This window comes from Dama dama, chromosome 20 (assembly GCF_033118175.1).
Source record: "Dama dama isolate Ldn47 chromosome 20, ASM3311817v1, whole genome shotgun sequence".
NCBI lineage: Eukaryota > Metazoa > Chordata > Mammalia > Artiodactyla > Cervidae > Dama > Dama dama.
Genome location: NC_083700.1, coordinates 42,179,974 through 42,194,803, shown reverse-complemented (window position 1 = coordinate 42,194,803; position 14,830 = coordinate 42,179,974). Strand labels below are relative to the sequence as shown.

The following is a 14,830-nucleotide window of genomic DNA, read 5'->3' as shown; positions in this document are numbered from 1 at the left end:
GGTGTTTGAATGCCCTGAGAGTAACGGAACGAATTAGTAATAAGCATATAAGTGACTGAACAAAGAAAATGACAATAGTTAAGTCTAGGGAAAAGCAAAAGGTATACTTGAAAGTAAACATATCATAGTACATACATGACTAAGCTGTGAGTAAAATTTGCATAGTCTCAATAATATAAAAATTAATATTTGATCTGTGTTTTGGAGACAGGAAACTGGAAGGGGGTTGGGGGAGCAGTGTGTTTGAGAGCTAAATCCTAATACTCAAAAGATAAAGTCAACACACAATTATTAAAATGGAAAAAAATCCAAAAATCAACATAAGTACATTAGTAGAAAACATGGAAGCAAATTGTTTGTAAATTTAGTTGCTAAGTCAAGTCCGACTCTTAGCAGTCCCATAGACTAGCCCTCCAGGCTCCTCTGTCCATAGGACTTCCAGGCAAGAATGCTGGAGTGGGTTGCCATTTCCTTTTCCAGGGGATCTTCCAGACCTAGAGACGGAATCCTTGTCTCCTGTGTGTCCTGCATTGGCAGGTGGATTCTTTACCGCTGACGCCACCAGGCGAGGGCATGGAAGCAAATATACAAAGGAAAAGTGAAAGAGGTAAAGTAGTTATCACCGAGGAGAAAGAATGGGGAGCGGGGAGAATTATTTCATAAATTACTAACTTTTTTTTTTGTCTGTTTCTGTTTTTTTTTTGGGTGGGGGAGGGCTGGTCCACGCCTCATGCAGGATCTTCCCAGACCAGGGATTGTACCAACACCACCTGAAGTGGAAACACAATGTCTTAACTATTGGACCACCAAGGAAGTCCTTAAATTAACAACTTTTATAGAAATACTTCATTTGAAAATTACATCCACATCTTGATTAAAACAAAAACTGCTGTCTAAAAAAATCACGAACAGAAATTTCTGTCAAAACATGAAGGTTTGTACATGTTTTCAATCCTACTAGATGCAGTAAAATAAACTTATTAGGACAAAGAGAATGGAAGAAGAAACAAGAGCAAGGTAGGAGCTTACAAAATTGGAGACAGCAGGCCCTCATTGAGAAAAAGAGTACAGAATCAGATTTGAAAATGAATAGAATAAAAGATATCACAACAAACTGCTAATTTTAAAAAGCCAGCAGACATCATGACATCAGAAAAATAGCAGTGTGTTTATTAACTGCCTTAGGAATTTTTTGATACTTTTTTTTTTTTTTTTTACATCTTTGGCTATATTGCCTTCCATCTACTCTTCGTGTGATAAAATGTTAAACCTATCATTAGAATAGAAACGCAATTTAGTCTTCCCTCTAGCATACTGCTCAAAGAAAGTTTTTAAATTGATGAGTTAGAAGAACTTCTTTTAGCTTCAGCATTACTGTTGGTAGTGTCATATAAGCTTTTAGGACTGTTGCCAAATTTAGGAAAGTAGTTGCCTATTTTTTCATATATAAACTGTAGGACTTTAAAACATTTCAAGTTTTCTTGTGTTTTGACTAATTGCAAATATACTTAGATGGAGGTGATCATAAACCATTTGTTGTTAGTATCTTTATGTCACAGTAACATATCTTGAACTTTATAACATTTTTGTCCATGTTAGTTGTTTTGTGTGTCAAGTCAGCAGGAAACTTACCTTTTTCTAGTCTTTATGATTATTGACTCTTCATTATATGGATTATCAACAATCTGAAAATGTATTCGTTGCTTCTATTCAAAACATGTATCTTCCTTTTAATAACATATTATGGTCTTGGTATGATCTGAAAAATTTTTTGATACCACTTTTTTCTCAGCATCAGAAAAATTTGTTTATTTAATTGCCCATTTTATTGTTTTAGTTTCATATTCTATTAAATTTTCATATGAATTTTCTCTTAATCCTTCAATAAATAAATGTATAGGTGACAGAATAAAGTATCTTTTATATATGCCCAAGTGAGGAGTCTGTAATTTCTCCGATATTTTATTGAAATAGTCCTAAACTTATTTCCAAATTGCAATAGTTATTTATACCCTACAAATACTGGATATATACACAAACTCCGATCAATCTTTTTTTGGGTGAATTCCATCAAAAGTGGAAAAATGTATATGATGTGTTTAGTAATTATATATACTGAGTCATCACGTATATTCTGGAAAGAAGAGAACTTCTGTTTTCATGAAGGATCAGTGAGAATCAAACGCTCTGGTTACATGTTACACATGACATCTGGAAAGTATTTCCCCAGACTAGCTTCTAGCTTAGAGTCATGTGACACTGGCCTTGCATTTCATATCATGACAGCATGAGTAGTCATGGAGGGCAGTAGAAATTCTGAAAATCAGTTCTACACTGGGGTAGCTAGTAATAACTTGGAAGTAACTGTGATCTCGCTCAAATACGTGCCTTCTATGTCACTTTGCTAGTGTCCAACTCTTTGCGACCCTATGGACTGTAGCCTGCCAGGCTCCTCTGTCCAGGGGATTCTCCAGGCAAGTACACTGGAGTGGGTTGCCATGCCCTCCTCCAGGGGATCTTCCCAACCCATGTATCGAACCCACATCTCTTATGTCTCCAGCACTGGGCATCAGCAGGTGTGTTCTTTACCACTAGCCATCTGGGAAGCCCCTATTTCACTCACATATCCTTCTACATTCAATCTAAATGTAGACCCCATCTTTACTCAGACTAAATGCAGCTCAACTTCCCCTTAGCCAGATCCCAAAAATGCCTACAGTAACTCAAAAAGCACCCTTACACATCAGGAAATGAAACAGATGAGACTTCCTAATGGAAAGAAACAAGAAACTTAGCCATGGGTAAAATGGCTTACTTTTCATATTTATACAACCATGTGGACATATTGCTAGAACTCCTTCCAAGGAAGCAGGACCTTGGAATCAGGACAGGAAAGTTTGAGCTATGTTCAAGGTTAATTGCCTCTGACAATAGCAATTCAATTTTGGAAAACAAATTAATGTGTGTAAATGTCTTGTCAGACTAGAGAAAGTTGAACCTTGTGCTAGAAGCAGGGCAATTCTAGAGGCAAGTTAAATCACTACTGTGGGTACATACTTGCTAAGTTGCTTCAGTCATGGCAGATTCTTTGTGACCCCATGGACTGTAGCCCACCAGGCTCCTCTGTCCATGGGATTCTCCAGGCAAGAATACTGGAGTGGGTTGCCGTGTCCTCCTCCAGGGAATCTTGCCAACCCAAGGATTGAACCCAGGTCTCTTACATCTCCTGCATTTGCAGGCAGGTTCTTTACCACTAGCGCCACCTGGGAAGCCCAAATTACTACTACAGATACTCAAATAATGTGAGGACATGGAAGCTATAGGTATTTCTGAAAATTGGTGTAAATGATGATCTGAAAATAAGAGGAGTGAGTGCGAAACATCTACTAGAGAAAAGATGCTCTATATATCACCTCCCACCCGCCTCTCTCCAGCCCTGCTAGACTCATTGCTTTCAACTTCTCATTCATTTTCCTTTTAGGTTTTTAAATAAAATTACTTTTTAAATCAAATTAAAATTAGCAGCCATATCTCCAGCCCACCATTTCCAACTTGTATGACAGGACAAGTACCAATACCCCCATTTCAGCAGATGACTGCAAGTTTCCTGGAGTCTAAATCAGAGAGTCTTTGGGACATGTGGCGGAGCTAAGAGTATGTGTGTAGGTATCCCCATTATTGTGATTCAGTTCAAATCTAAATACTGAGTACTAAGAGTCCCCCTACTTCTCTCCCCTGCCCTTCCTTGATTCACCTGGGAAAATGCTAGAAAGCAGACAAGAGATTTTGGAATTCCCCTCTGGTGAAATTGACCAGCTTAGAAATAGAGATCTCCAGGTGCTTACATTTGGGATCCTCCAACAAAAGAACACAGCCTGATCACCCAGCCTGTTTCCATTAACAAACTCCCCACAAAGAGTTTAAATCAGCTTTCAGTGACTCTGTCTGAAATATGAATAGGTAGCCAGAGATTACCTGACAGTGGGAAAGCCTCTGACACAAAGGGCTGAGATCAAAACAAACAGGAAAATGAGAAATAAAGAAAATAGGAAAAATGCCATCAACAGCACAGGGTTATATAAAACTGAAATACTCATAAAAGAAAAAGACAGCATTTAGAATTAAAGGCCTGATAAAAAGCAAGGGAAATGTTAACTGAAGAGTTAAAAGATTAAGTTGAGAAAACTCCTAGAAACTAGAAAACAAGGCAAACATGTAAAAAAATAGAAAATGTCCTTGTTTAGTCACTTAGTCGTGTCCGACTCTTTGCAACTCCATGGACTGCAGCACTCCAAGCTTCCCTGTCTTTCATTATCTCCTGGAGTTTGCTCAAACTCATGTCCATTAAGTCAGTGATGCCATCCAACCATCTCATCCTCTGTTGCCCCCTTCTCCTCCTTCCCTCATTCTTTCTCAGCATCGGGGTCTTTTTCAATGAGCTGGCTCTTCACATCAAGTGGCCAAAGTACTGAAGTTTAAATATGAGAAAATTAAAAGATCGGTCCAAATGGGCCATAATCTGAAGAGTGGAAGTTCTAGAAAGAGAGAATAGAGAAAATAAAGCTATCCAAAAAATAATTTCAGATGATTTTCCAGGGAAACACTTGGAAAATCAAAGTATATTGTTGTATAATTCTGGAACACTATGGAGAAAGAGAATATTCTAAAAACAACCAAAGAAGACAAAATGTAGTCATGTGAGGTTTTGATCAGAATAGCTTTAAACATTTTACCAGTAGTACTAGAAATTAAAAGACAAGGGAATAATGCCTTCAAAATTCTCAGGGAAAATTACTTACAATCTCTTGTTCTGTATTCAGCCAAAATATTAGTCCTGTGTAAAAGTAGAATTTTTTAAATTGTAGGCATGCAAGAATTTAGAAAGCTTATAGCACAAGCACATTTCTTAAGGGTAAATAAATTCATACTTCTTCAACATAGCAGAAAACCTACAGATACTGTATAAAATTGATAATCAAGAAGTGGAGGTATAAAATAGTGGACTTAGCTCATATAGCCACTAGGAGAAAGATCAATAAGGTTCTAAAGTGGTTGGAAAGATTAGAGGGTCATGAAGGAGGACTGATGCTCTTCCCTGTGAGTTTTCTAATATTTTTTTAAAAAGCATGTGCATGTACTAATTTTATTAAAGTAATTTTATTTTACAATCAAAAAGGAAAGTGAATGGAAAGATGGAAACTGAGGTAAGAAAAGCAATGAATCTTATAGAGATAGAAGTGGTGGGAGGGTGAAACATTTACTGTAACACTCTTTACACACATGACGCTCTTTAATCCTCACACTCCTGAAAGAAATACCATTACACCATTTTAGAGATGAGGAAACTAAGGCTCTAGGAAGTTAAAGGAATTTGCCCAAAGTCACACAGCTAGAAACTGGCAGAATTAAGGCTGAACCCAAGTCTGTCTGGTTCCAAAGCTCAGTCATATTCTATTACATCGTTCTGAACGTTGGCAAACAGAAGAGAAAGATACTGGGACCTAGTATGAAGGGAAGACAGTAAGTTTTGAGTAAAGGAAACACATGAATATTAAGGTAAGTTGAAAGAAAAGAGTCATCAGAAGGCAATAATTGAAAGTACAGAAGAGAGAAGGAATAATTTATCCAAGTTTTAGAAAGTTGGGCTTCCCAGGTGGCATCATTGGTAAAGAATCTGCCTTCCAATGCAGGAGGCATGAGAGATGCGGGTTCAATCCCTGGGTCAGGAAGATCCCTTGGAGTAGAAAATGGCAACTCACTCCAGTATTCTTGCCTGGAAAAGTCCATGGACATAGGAGCCTGGCAGACTATAACCCATGGGACCAAAAAGAGTTGCACACAACTAAAAACACACATACTGATGGCCTATGCAGGAGTTTACCTTAGAAAATTTGGGGAAAGCAGCATGGTGATATAGGCAGGAGTAGAGTTGTGGAAAGGAGGTAAGTGTGGGTGAAACTGTTATTAAGCTGGAATTTATAAGTTGGATACTCTGTTTCTCCATGAAGTAAGAGTTCAGTTATTCTCCTGTGACCAAATGAATAAGGAAAGGGTTGGATCCTCGCAGGAGACTAGGGGGAAGAGTGAAGTTGGAAAATGCCTGGAGCCTTTAGGAAAGAGAGTAGGGTTGCCAGATTTAGCAAATAAAAACACCACTCACTCAGTGAAATCTGAACTGTTTCAATATATGTCTCAAATCTTGCATGGTATTTTATCCGGCAACCCTTAGAGACACTAAAGCATGCTTGTGCTTAGTCGCTCAGTCATATCCAACTCTTTTCAACCCCATGGACTGTAGCCCACCAGGCTCCTCTGTCTATGGGGATTCTCCAGGCAAGAATACTGGAGTGGACTGCCATGCCCTACTCCAGGGGATCTTCCCAACCCAGGAATTGAACCCAGGTCTCCCAAAGCATGCATAAAGAACAGCAAAGCTGCTTTGAAATAAGAAGTCTGCAATGGATCCACCTAAATGTGATGGGCATCAGATGGTAAGCTCAGTGTGCAGGGAAGAAGGTAGGAACACTGGGCTTATCTTCCAGGAAACAGTTGAAAGGGAGTTGGGCTAACAGCCAGGAGATAGCTTGAGGGCGCAGTTCTTGGGGCCTCTCATGAGAGTGACGGGAAGAGACATATGTGGGAATCAAACTGGCAGGGAAGCCTTTGCTGCAAATCACTGTGACTGCTTTCTAATTTTACCTGAGTGCTCTCCTGCATTTTATATCTCATAGCTGTGCACTAAGGATGAATATTGCTAAGTAATCATCTGCAAAGTATTTGAGCTCTTCTAAATATTGAATCAGTATTGAATGTTGTCCTCCAACAGTATTCGTGAATAAAGGACTGACATCCCCCACATAATTCTTTGACATGGTTGAGGTTTATTGTGGTGGTTTGGAGTAGTGGTTAAGAAATCAGCAGCTTGTCTATGGTCAACACCCACGCTAACCAAGTTGCTTAATTTGTTTGGGACTCAGTTTCCTTCTTTGTAAAATTAAGATTTTAATAGTACCTAACCTGGAACTTCCCTATGGTCCAATGGTTAAGACAGTGCTTCCAATGCAGGGGATTCGAGTTCCATCTCTGGTTGGCAATTAAGATCCCACATGCAGCATGGCACAGCCCCCCCGCCCCCCCCCCCCAAAAAAAAACCCCAAATCCAAACAAAGAAAAACACAGTACCTAATTTGTGTAGGATCATGGTAAGCAAAGGTAAGGTAAGGATAAATGTGTTAATATGTGTGAGGCTTGATGGTCATGCACATGCTTTTAAAGGACTTTCATTGTCAGACAGTTGTATACATACAGAACCCCTTTAACTGTTTACTGAAGGCATTTGACATGGCATCTGTAATATTTGAGTTTTCAAACCTAGCTTGGCAACTCATTAGCTCGAAAATACAGTGGTTTAAACTGTCTGACATTTCCTTCATCAACAAAATGACCGACAACATTTGCTTCACAGAGCAGTAGTGTTAAATTGGATAATCTACCACATGCCTGATATAGTCTGGGTGTGGCATTTACTTTAATTCTTGTCCCTTTAAAGAACTCATAAATTAGTGGATGGGGTGAAGTTTGCCAAGTCCACACATTATGTTGTGCTGAGCAGACTCAATATATCATCCCTTTTAAGAGAAATACATCCTCAAACCCAATCAGAGTGTATTCTAGAGGACCGTTATCTTGGTTTCTCTGTCTTACCAATTTACTGTTGTTGAGTTTGAGGGTGTGTGCTGGGCCCAAGGCTGTTGATGAGGGCTTTTGGCACAACTGTACACTAACTGTCATTTGATTTTTTTTGTTTTTCCTTTGCAAAGTCATAAGATCCCTGAAGCCAGGAGTTGTTGTTTATTCATTCAACCTCCTTCTGAGTCATTCAGGTACAGGGTGTGTCTGTACTGTGTTAATTGAAACTGCACAACGGAGACCTTTTGCGTTCACATCTGCCTGGATGGGAAGCCAGTGAGACCAGAGACTGGGTGGAAACCGTCTTGCAAAGCTACAAGAAGGGCAGGGCAGAAGGGCCCTCAGTTTACCACTTAGGCGGAGCTGACCAAGGCCGACTCTCAGTCTCAAGTTCTGAAGCAGCATGCAAGCGAAAGGAAACAGTGGGCGAGTTGTGAGCATTGAGGCTCGGGGCCTCCGAGGTAGAAAGACAGACAAGGGCGCCGGCCCCAGGCTGGGCAGCTGCCGGTCCTAGGCTGGTCCGCGCCGGGCAGCCCTTCCTCTTTGGAAACTCCTGAGCTGCCCAAGCTGTTTAAACTCTCGGGCCTCGGCAGCTGCCCACCTCCTCACAGACCTCACCACTGGCTTGAATCTGGGACACAAGGCCTGATTTTGCGCCCAGTTGAGTGAGGGGAACCCCCGCACAACACCTCGCCCCGAGCTGGCCCATTTCACTGTGCGCCCCGCGAAAGCCACTTTCTGCCCCATCAGACCGCAAGTTTCGAGGCGGCAGAAGGATGAGGGTGAGGGAGGGAGGTGAGCTGAAGTGGAGGAACCTCCCAGGCCATTCTTCTACCCGGGCTGCATGTCTCCTCCATCCTTCTGGCACCCCTTCCCAGCATCTCGTCCCCAGGAACACGACCGGGACTCGCGGGGTCGCGGAGCCGGTTTCCCCCCGTCTCCGCAGGAGTCCCTGGGGTCGGGGTGGGGGTGGAGGCCTGGAGTGCCCGGCCACAGTCTTCGGACTCCGATCCCCCACGGGCTGCGGGGCTAGGGGACCAGATAGGCGCACGAGATTCGCCAGGCCGTCCTCTGTCTCCTAAGACTCTTCTTGAGAAAAGTTTCCAAAAGCGCGTCCCCTCCCTTCTTTTCTGAGGCTGGGGAGTATAGTCTCCACCGCCAGGGAGCGGCGGATTGCAGGGCTAGGGCCGTGATTTATATATTTAGAGTCCAAGGGGCACCAGGCTCCGCCCCCTTTCTTTCTCCCCCCCCCCCCACCCCCCCTTCTTTTTTTGGTTCCCTTGGGGAGGAGGGGTTCTTTTTTTGTCTGTGTGTTTCTGCGGCAGATCTTTCCTGGACAGTGTCTCAGCTGCACAGATCCGGCGCCCCCCAGGCGCGGGCGGAGGGGCGTGGGGGTTTGAGGCACGCACTCCTCCTCATCGCTTCCTAAAGAAGCCACTCAGCCTCAGCGGGGCGCTCGGCGACTTCAGCTGACCGGTCTGCCCGGCCACGGCAAGAGCGTTGGCTGGCCATTGGAGTGTGCGGCTGCGGAGGGAGGGGACCCCGACTCGAGTAAATTGAGAGCTCGACGCAGCCAGTCCGGGCAGCAGCAAGATGCCGAGCGCGCAGTGCAGACCCGGAGCTCCGCGAACGCAGCTGCGTCCCGCCTGAGCCAGGTAGGGAGTGCGCGCTGGGCAGGCGCGGACCCCGGCGCTCGGGGGAGCATCGCGGCCGGAGGTCTTCAGAGGCAGAAACAAAATAAAGCAAAGCAAACACTTAAACCATGCATCTCTGAGTGCTGAGAACAAGTATCTCTGGGCTACTCAGGCGCCCAGCCGGATCGGATTGTTCTGGGCGCACTAAAAAGTTTGGAAAAGGGTTTAGTCCTCTTTGTAGAACCATCTGGGGTTGGGGGATAGAGGAAGCTGCGGTGGGTCTGCGGAGTGGGAGGGAAGGCGCTTATTTTGGGAACTCCTATAGACAAAGACTGCGGGAGATGAGATAAGGGCTTCAACTTGCCCTGCGAGCGAGCCGGGTGTGGAATTAGATGGGGGGAAGCGCGGAGCTCCTGGGCGCCGAGCAGCCTCTGCTGTCCCGGGGATTGCTGTAGTCTTGAGAATTCCGCTTTAATCGCATTTGCTATGTTACCCTGAAACGTTTAAACAACTTACGGGGAGACTTCTGCTTACACGTGCAATGTTTCATTCCCTCCACATTTTGTAGTTCTCTGAGACGAGGAGCGTCTTGGGGGAGGGCAGTAAATAAAACTGGCTTAGCAACGAACCGCCAGACTTCTGTTTGTATGAGTTTCTGGAGAGAGTAATTTTGCATTCGGAATTTGAAATGCAGTGGCGTGTATTTTTAGCATTTGTAATTTAATTTCTCTTTTTTGTATGCGTGTTTTGGCTATATCCACAGTAACTAAAAAATACTCCTTTTGCAATCAATGGGTGTACGACACTTCTGGGATTTATTGCAATAGCTTATGAATGATTTTTACTGAGTACTTTTATAGTTTCTTGCACTGACTTGCGCGGAAAAAAAAAAAAAAAAAGAAGAAGAATGAAAAGGCAGTTGCTTCACGGAGGCGCTAAAGCTTTCCTGTTTACCGCAAGGCCAGGGCGGGCTTGGCTGCCCACACGGTGCTGCGCCTTCGGACCCTAAGCACACCTGCTCCTAGAGATTATTAATAGAGCCTAAAAAGTGACTTACGCTGTCAAATGATTTTCGTGCAGATCTAACTTCTTGCATGGCAATTAGAAGGTGGTGTTAGCTGGGTAGTGCCGGAGCACAGAGGTGTGCGTCTCACATTGGCGGTTTGGTCTCTTCGAAGGTGCGACCAGGAGCCAGCGGTGAGCCCGCCGCGAAGCGGGTGAAGGCTTTAGAGAGTCTTTCTACTGGAGCTGGAAACCCGGTGGGGGTGGGGGCAGCGCTGGGCGAGGTGGAGGGGTGTGTGTGTGTGTGTGTGTTGAGGAGGCAGGAGTGGAAGTAAACGGGGCTCACGCCTCCAGTTTTCCCATTTCCATTTGAGTGGATGTAAGCATAGAGGACGTTTTCGTCTTGTCGAGTCGGAGTTTTCAGTTTGGGTAAATGCCCCCGCCCCCCCTTCTTTCTCTCTCTCCCCCTTCTTCCTTTTTTCCCCCCAAGAAATGAGAGGTTGATGTTTTTCAAAAAATCCTTTTCCCTGCGCTCTCCCCAAGTTTCCTTTAAACAAATCAACAACAAGAAAACTGGAGCAATGCCTTCGCTAGAATGAATTACGCCAGTGTACTGTGGCTTTTTTCCTGACTCTCTGCTCTTTGTAATTTGTTTAAGGCTGTGGTTTCCGAGGCCCTCTCCAGCCAAAAAAAACCCTCACAAAAAAGCCTGGATCTCTCTGCCTGAACCACCCCGGCTCTGTGAAGCCTCGCTCCGCCTCGCCCTCTAGCGTTCATCCGGAGAAGCGCCGCCCCGGGTGTCTGCGGACAGTGCGCATCATGGGGTCCACCCGCATCCCGCTGGTCAAGGCCCTCCACAGCCCTGTCTCCGACTATGTCAACTACGACATCATCGTCCGGCATTATAACTACACGGGAAAGCTGAAGATCAGCGCGGACAAGGACAACGGCATTAAACTGATCTCAGTGGTGTTCATTCTCATCTGCTGCTTTATCATCCTAGAGAACATCTTTGTTTTGCTGACCATCTGGAAAACCAAGAAGTTCCACCGACCCATGTACTATTTTATCGGCAACCTGGCCCTCTCAGACCTGTTGGCGGGAGTGGCCTACACAGCCAACCTGCTCTTGTCTGGGGCCACCACCTACAAGCTAACCCCCGCCCAGTGGTTTCTGCGGGAAGGGAGTATGTTTGTGGCCCTCTCGGCCTCCGTGTTCAGCCTCCTGGCCATCGCCATCGAGCGCTACATCACCATGCTGAAGATGAAACTCCACAATGGGAGCAACCGGTTCCGCTCCTTCCTGCTCATCAGTGCCTGCTGGGTCATCTCCCTCATCCTGGGGGGCTTGCCCATCATGGGCTGGAACTGCATCAGCACGCTGCCCAGCTGCTCCACTGTGCTGCCGCTCTACCACAAGCATTACATCCTCTTCTGCACCACCGTCTTCACTCTGCTCCTGCTCTCCATTGTCATCCTCTACTGCAGGATCTACTCCTTGGTCAGGACTCGCAGCCGCCGCCTGACCTTCCGCAAGAACACGTCCAAGGCCAGCCGCAGCTCCGAGAAGTCGCTGGCACTGCTCAAGACCGTGATTATCGTCCTGGGCGTCTTCATCGCCTGCTGGGCGCCGCTCTTCATCCTGCTTCTGCTCGACGTGGGCTGCAAGGTCAAGACCTGTGACATCCTCTTCAGGACGGAGTACTTCCTGGTGTTGGCTGTGCTCAACTCCGGCACCAACCCCATCATTTACACTTTGTCCAACAAGGAGATGCGTCGGGCTTTCGTCCGGATCATGTCCTGCTGCAAGTGCCCCAGCAGAGACTCCGCGGGCAAATTCACACGGCCCATCATCGCGGGCATGGAGTTCAGCCGCAGTAAGTCAGACAACTCCTCCCACCCCCAGAAGGACGATGGCGACAACCCAGAGACCATTATGTCTTCTGGAAACGTCAACTCTTCTTCCTAAAAGTGAAAACTGCCGACCCATGGGGAGTGTTCTTAAATGGTCGCCCACCACCCCAGTGTTGGGGAGAAAAAAATCACAACCAACCAACTCTCTGTGCCTCCACTGAGGCCAGGGGGGAGCTGTCCGGAGCCAGAGGGAGGGAGGAGGAGCGCAGAACAGTCTGGCAGGGCCTGGTGTTGGTGGGGTAGACTTATTCCTGTGAACAATGCACTGGGAAGGGTGGAGATCGGGTCCTCGCCTGGAATCTGTTTCCTCCCCTTGCCGGAGCTTTGATTTTGCACTGAGCCAAAGGTCTAGCATTGTCAAGCTCCTGAAGGGTTCGTTTGGCCCCTCCTCAAAGACTGATGTCCCCGTGTGAAAGCATCTCTGACGGGAGCTTTGAGGAGATGTTTTCTTTCACTTTAGTTTCCAACGCAAGTGAGTGTGTGCACTTCTGCTTTGCTGGGTATGCTCTACATACCTACTAGGCTAGGTATCCCGCCCTCCTTCCTCTTCACACCCCTCCTCAGAATACCCTTACTTTATATTTTAACTACCTGGCATTCAGAGCTGGGGGTGTGGCATGGTCCATTTCTTGAGCATGTGTAGCAGGTAGGCTGCATCCAGCAGGTAGACTGTGGTGGAGATGGTTTGGAGCTGGAAAGCAATTTTACTTGCTGAGGCCAAAGTTTCCACGTAAGCTGGATGAGTGTTTTTTAATTTAGTTGCAGTCACTTTAAAAAAACAACAACAACAAACGCCTTTGCAATGAAATGTGTTGCAGTATCGTATCCATTGTGGCTGAAATCTTCATAAGGAAGTCCAATTTATTTAAATGACATCAGCCAGTATCCTTAGTGTCATAGGAGAAACAAGCAAAAGAAGGTGAAAACTGACTTGGGGTTGGGGGGTGACTTTGTAAACCAAGAGAGTTTTTTTTTTTTTTAACGAGTTTATCTAACAATACAACATCTATCTTTGGCACTTTTGTTGATGTTTCTTTCAGAGTGTTGTGGGAATCATTTCAACCAACAGGATGGCTGTATTTTGTTGTGTTAAAAGTACTTTTTGTAATCTTTGAATGTATTTGTTTCAGCATTTTATTGGATTTTCCTAACCTGTGTTAACACCATTGAATGTGTATTTCTTCAGAAAATACCATCCTCTTGTGCCCTTAAAGCATTACTTTAACTGATAGGGAACATGACAAGTTTCTCAGTACATTAAATAGTTAATTGAAGATGTGTATAAATGTCACAAAGAATAAAAATATATTGGTGTCTGTTTAGTATGGTTTCCAGTGCAATTAAATCAAGAAATGTCTTTTAAAAAAAAAATAGTATTTAATAGGTTTCTGACAATGTGGATTGTTTTGCACATAGCTTTATCAACTTTTAAACATTAATAAACTGATTTTTTAAAGATTCTTTGGTGAAGAGCATTTTTAAAAAATAATTAGTAAGACATTCTATTTGACTATGTGCCTCTTTAGAATTAAAGTTAAAAGCAAATTTCTGTTATTCTTCATGGGATTTTATCTTGATAAACTAGAAAGAGTGGAAAAAAAAAAAGTGTGGTTTGTTTAGAAACCACTCTTTTTCAGGAAGAGAAACTTCAATAAGTTAACATTGAAGAGTAGTAAAGAATGAGATGAAAACCACCAACCTCTAAATACCACATTGACGAGTAAATGTAATTGTTTGAGTTAAATGGCATTCAAGCCAAACTAAATTAAGTATCAGTGGTCCAGGGGTTAAAACTTGCCTTCCAATGCAGGGAGTGTGGGTTCGATCCTTAGTCGGGAAGCAAAGATCCCACAAGCCTCTTGGCCGAGAAACAGAAAACAGAAACAATAGAGTAATAAATCTGTCTAAAAACATGCGTTTTAAAATAAATGATGTACAGCAACGTCATTGTAAATCTAAGTTAAATTATGACACTTTGATCAGTTCACACCCATCCACAGAAGTTTACATTCTTGGCTTGCCACCAGCATGCTTGGGAGGTGGCGGTATGGCTTTGGGAGATTCTGTTAAATTACTTATTTCTTTCAGAAGATTGTCTTGGCTTCTCCCAGTCTACCAGCTGAACAATATACAACTATTCAATAGCGATAAAACAACAAGGTATAGAATCTTGGCTGAATAGCATACACTTTTTATCTGAAAAATTTTGATTCATACTGTCTGAAAGCTTTACCATCCATAGTCATTAATTTTTCCAACTATAAAATGGCAAGCCTCACAGAATTTTTAATTCTTGTTTTGATATTATTGTCATCTTCATTGGGGATTATATCAAAGTATTTTGACATGTTTGGCTCTTCAGTGCTATTGTTAGCTTTCAGAATTTGTGCTTTCAAGTGTCACTGAATATGCACAGGACACAGTTGGGACATGAAGATAAAACCTCACCTAATAGAGTAGATGTCATTTCTGGGTAAGGTTAACTGTGGGAAACAGAAGCGTGTTCACTAAGGAAACCTTAGGTCACAACCTCCAGTTTCCTGAGGGAAATGCCAAAAATGCTCCGAAGACAAAAGACTGGAAACAAACTGG

At 43.9% G+C, this 14,830-nt stretch overlaps 1 protein-coding gene across 1 annotated transcript; it reads left to right on the top strand.

The window, feature by feature from the left end:
• The first annotated feature begins 9,009 nt into the window (after positions 1-9,009).
• On the top strand, positions 9,010-13,696 carry S1PR1 (sphingosine-1-phosphate receptor 1). The gene is made up of 2 exons (XM_061121278.1): positions 9,010-9,344; positions 10,984-13,696. The coding sequence occupies exon 2, from the start codon at positions 11,145-11,147 to the stop codon at positions 12,291-12,293; it is 1,149 nt and encodes a 382-aa protein (XP_060977261.1). The 5' UTR covers positions 9,010-9,344; positions 10,984-11,144; the 3' UTR covers positions 12,294-13,696.
• Positions 13,697-14,830: the final 1,134 nt, after the last annotated feature.

Coding starts and splice junctions, on each gene's coding strand:
- S1PR1 (XM_061121278.1), top strand. CDS start 11,145: ATGGGGTCCACCCGCATCCCGCTGGTCAAGGCCCTCCACAGCCCTGTC.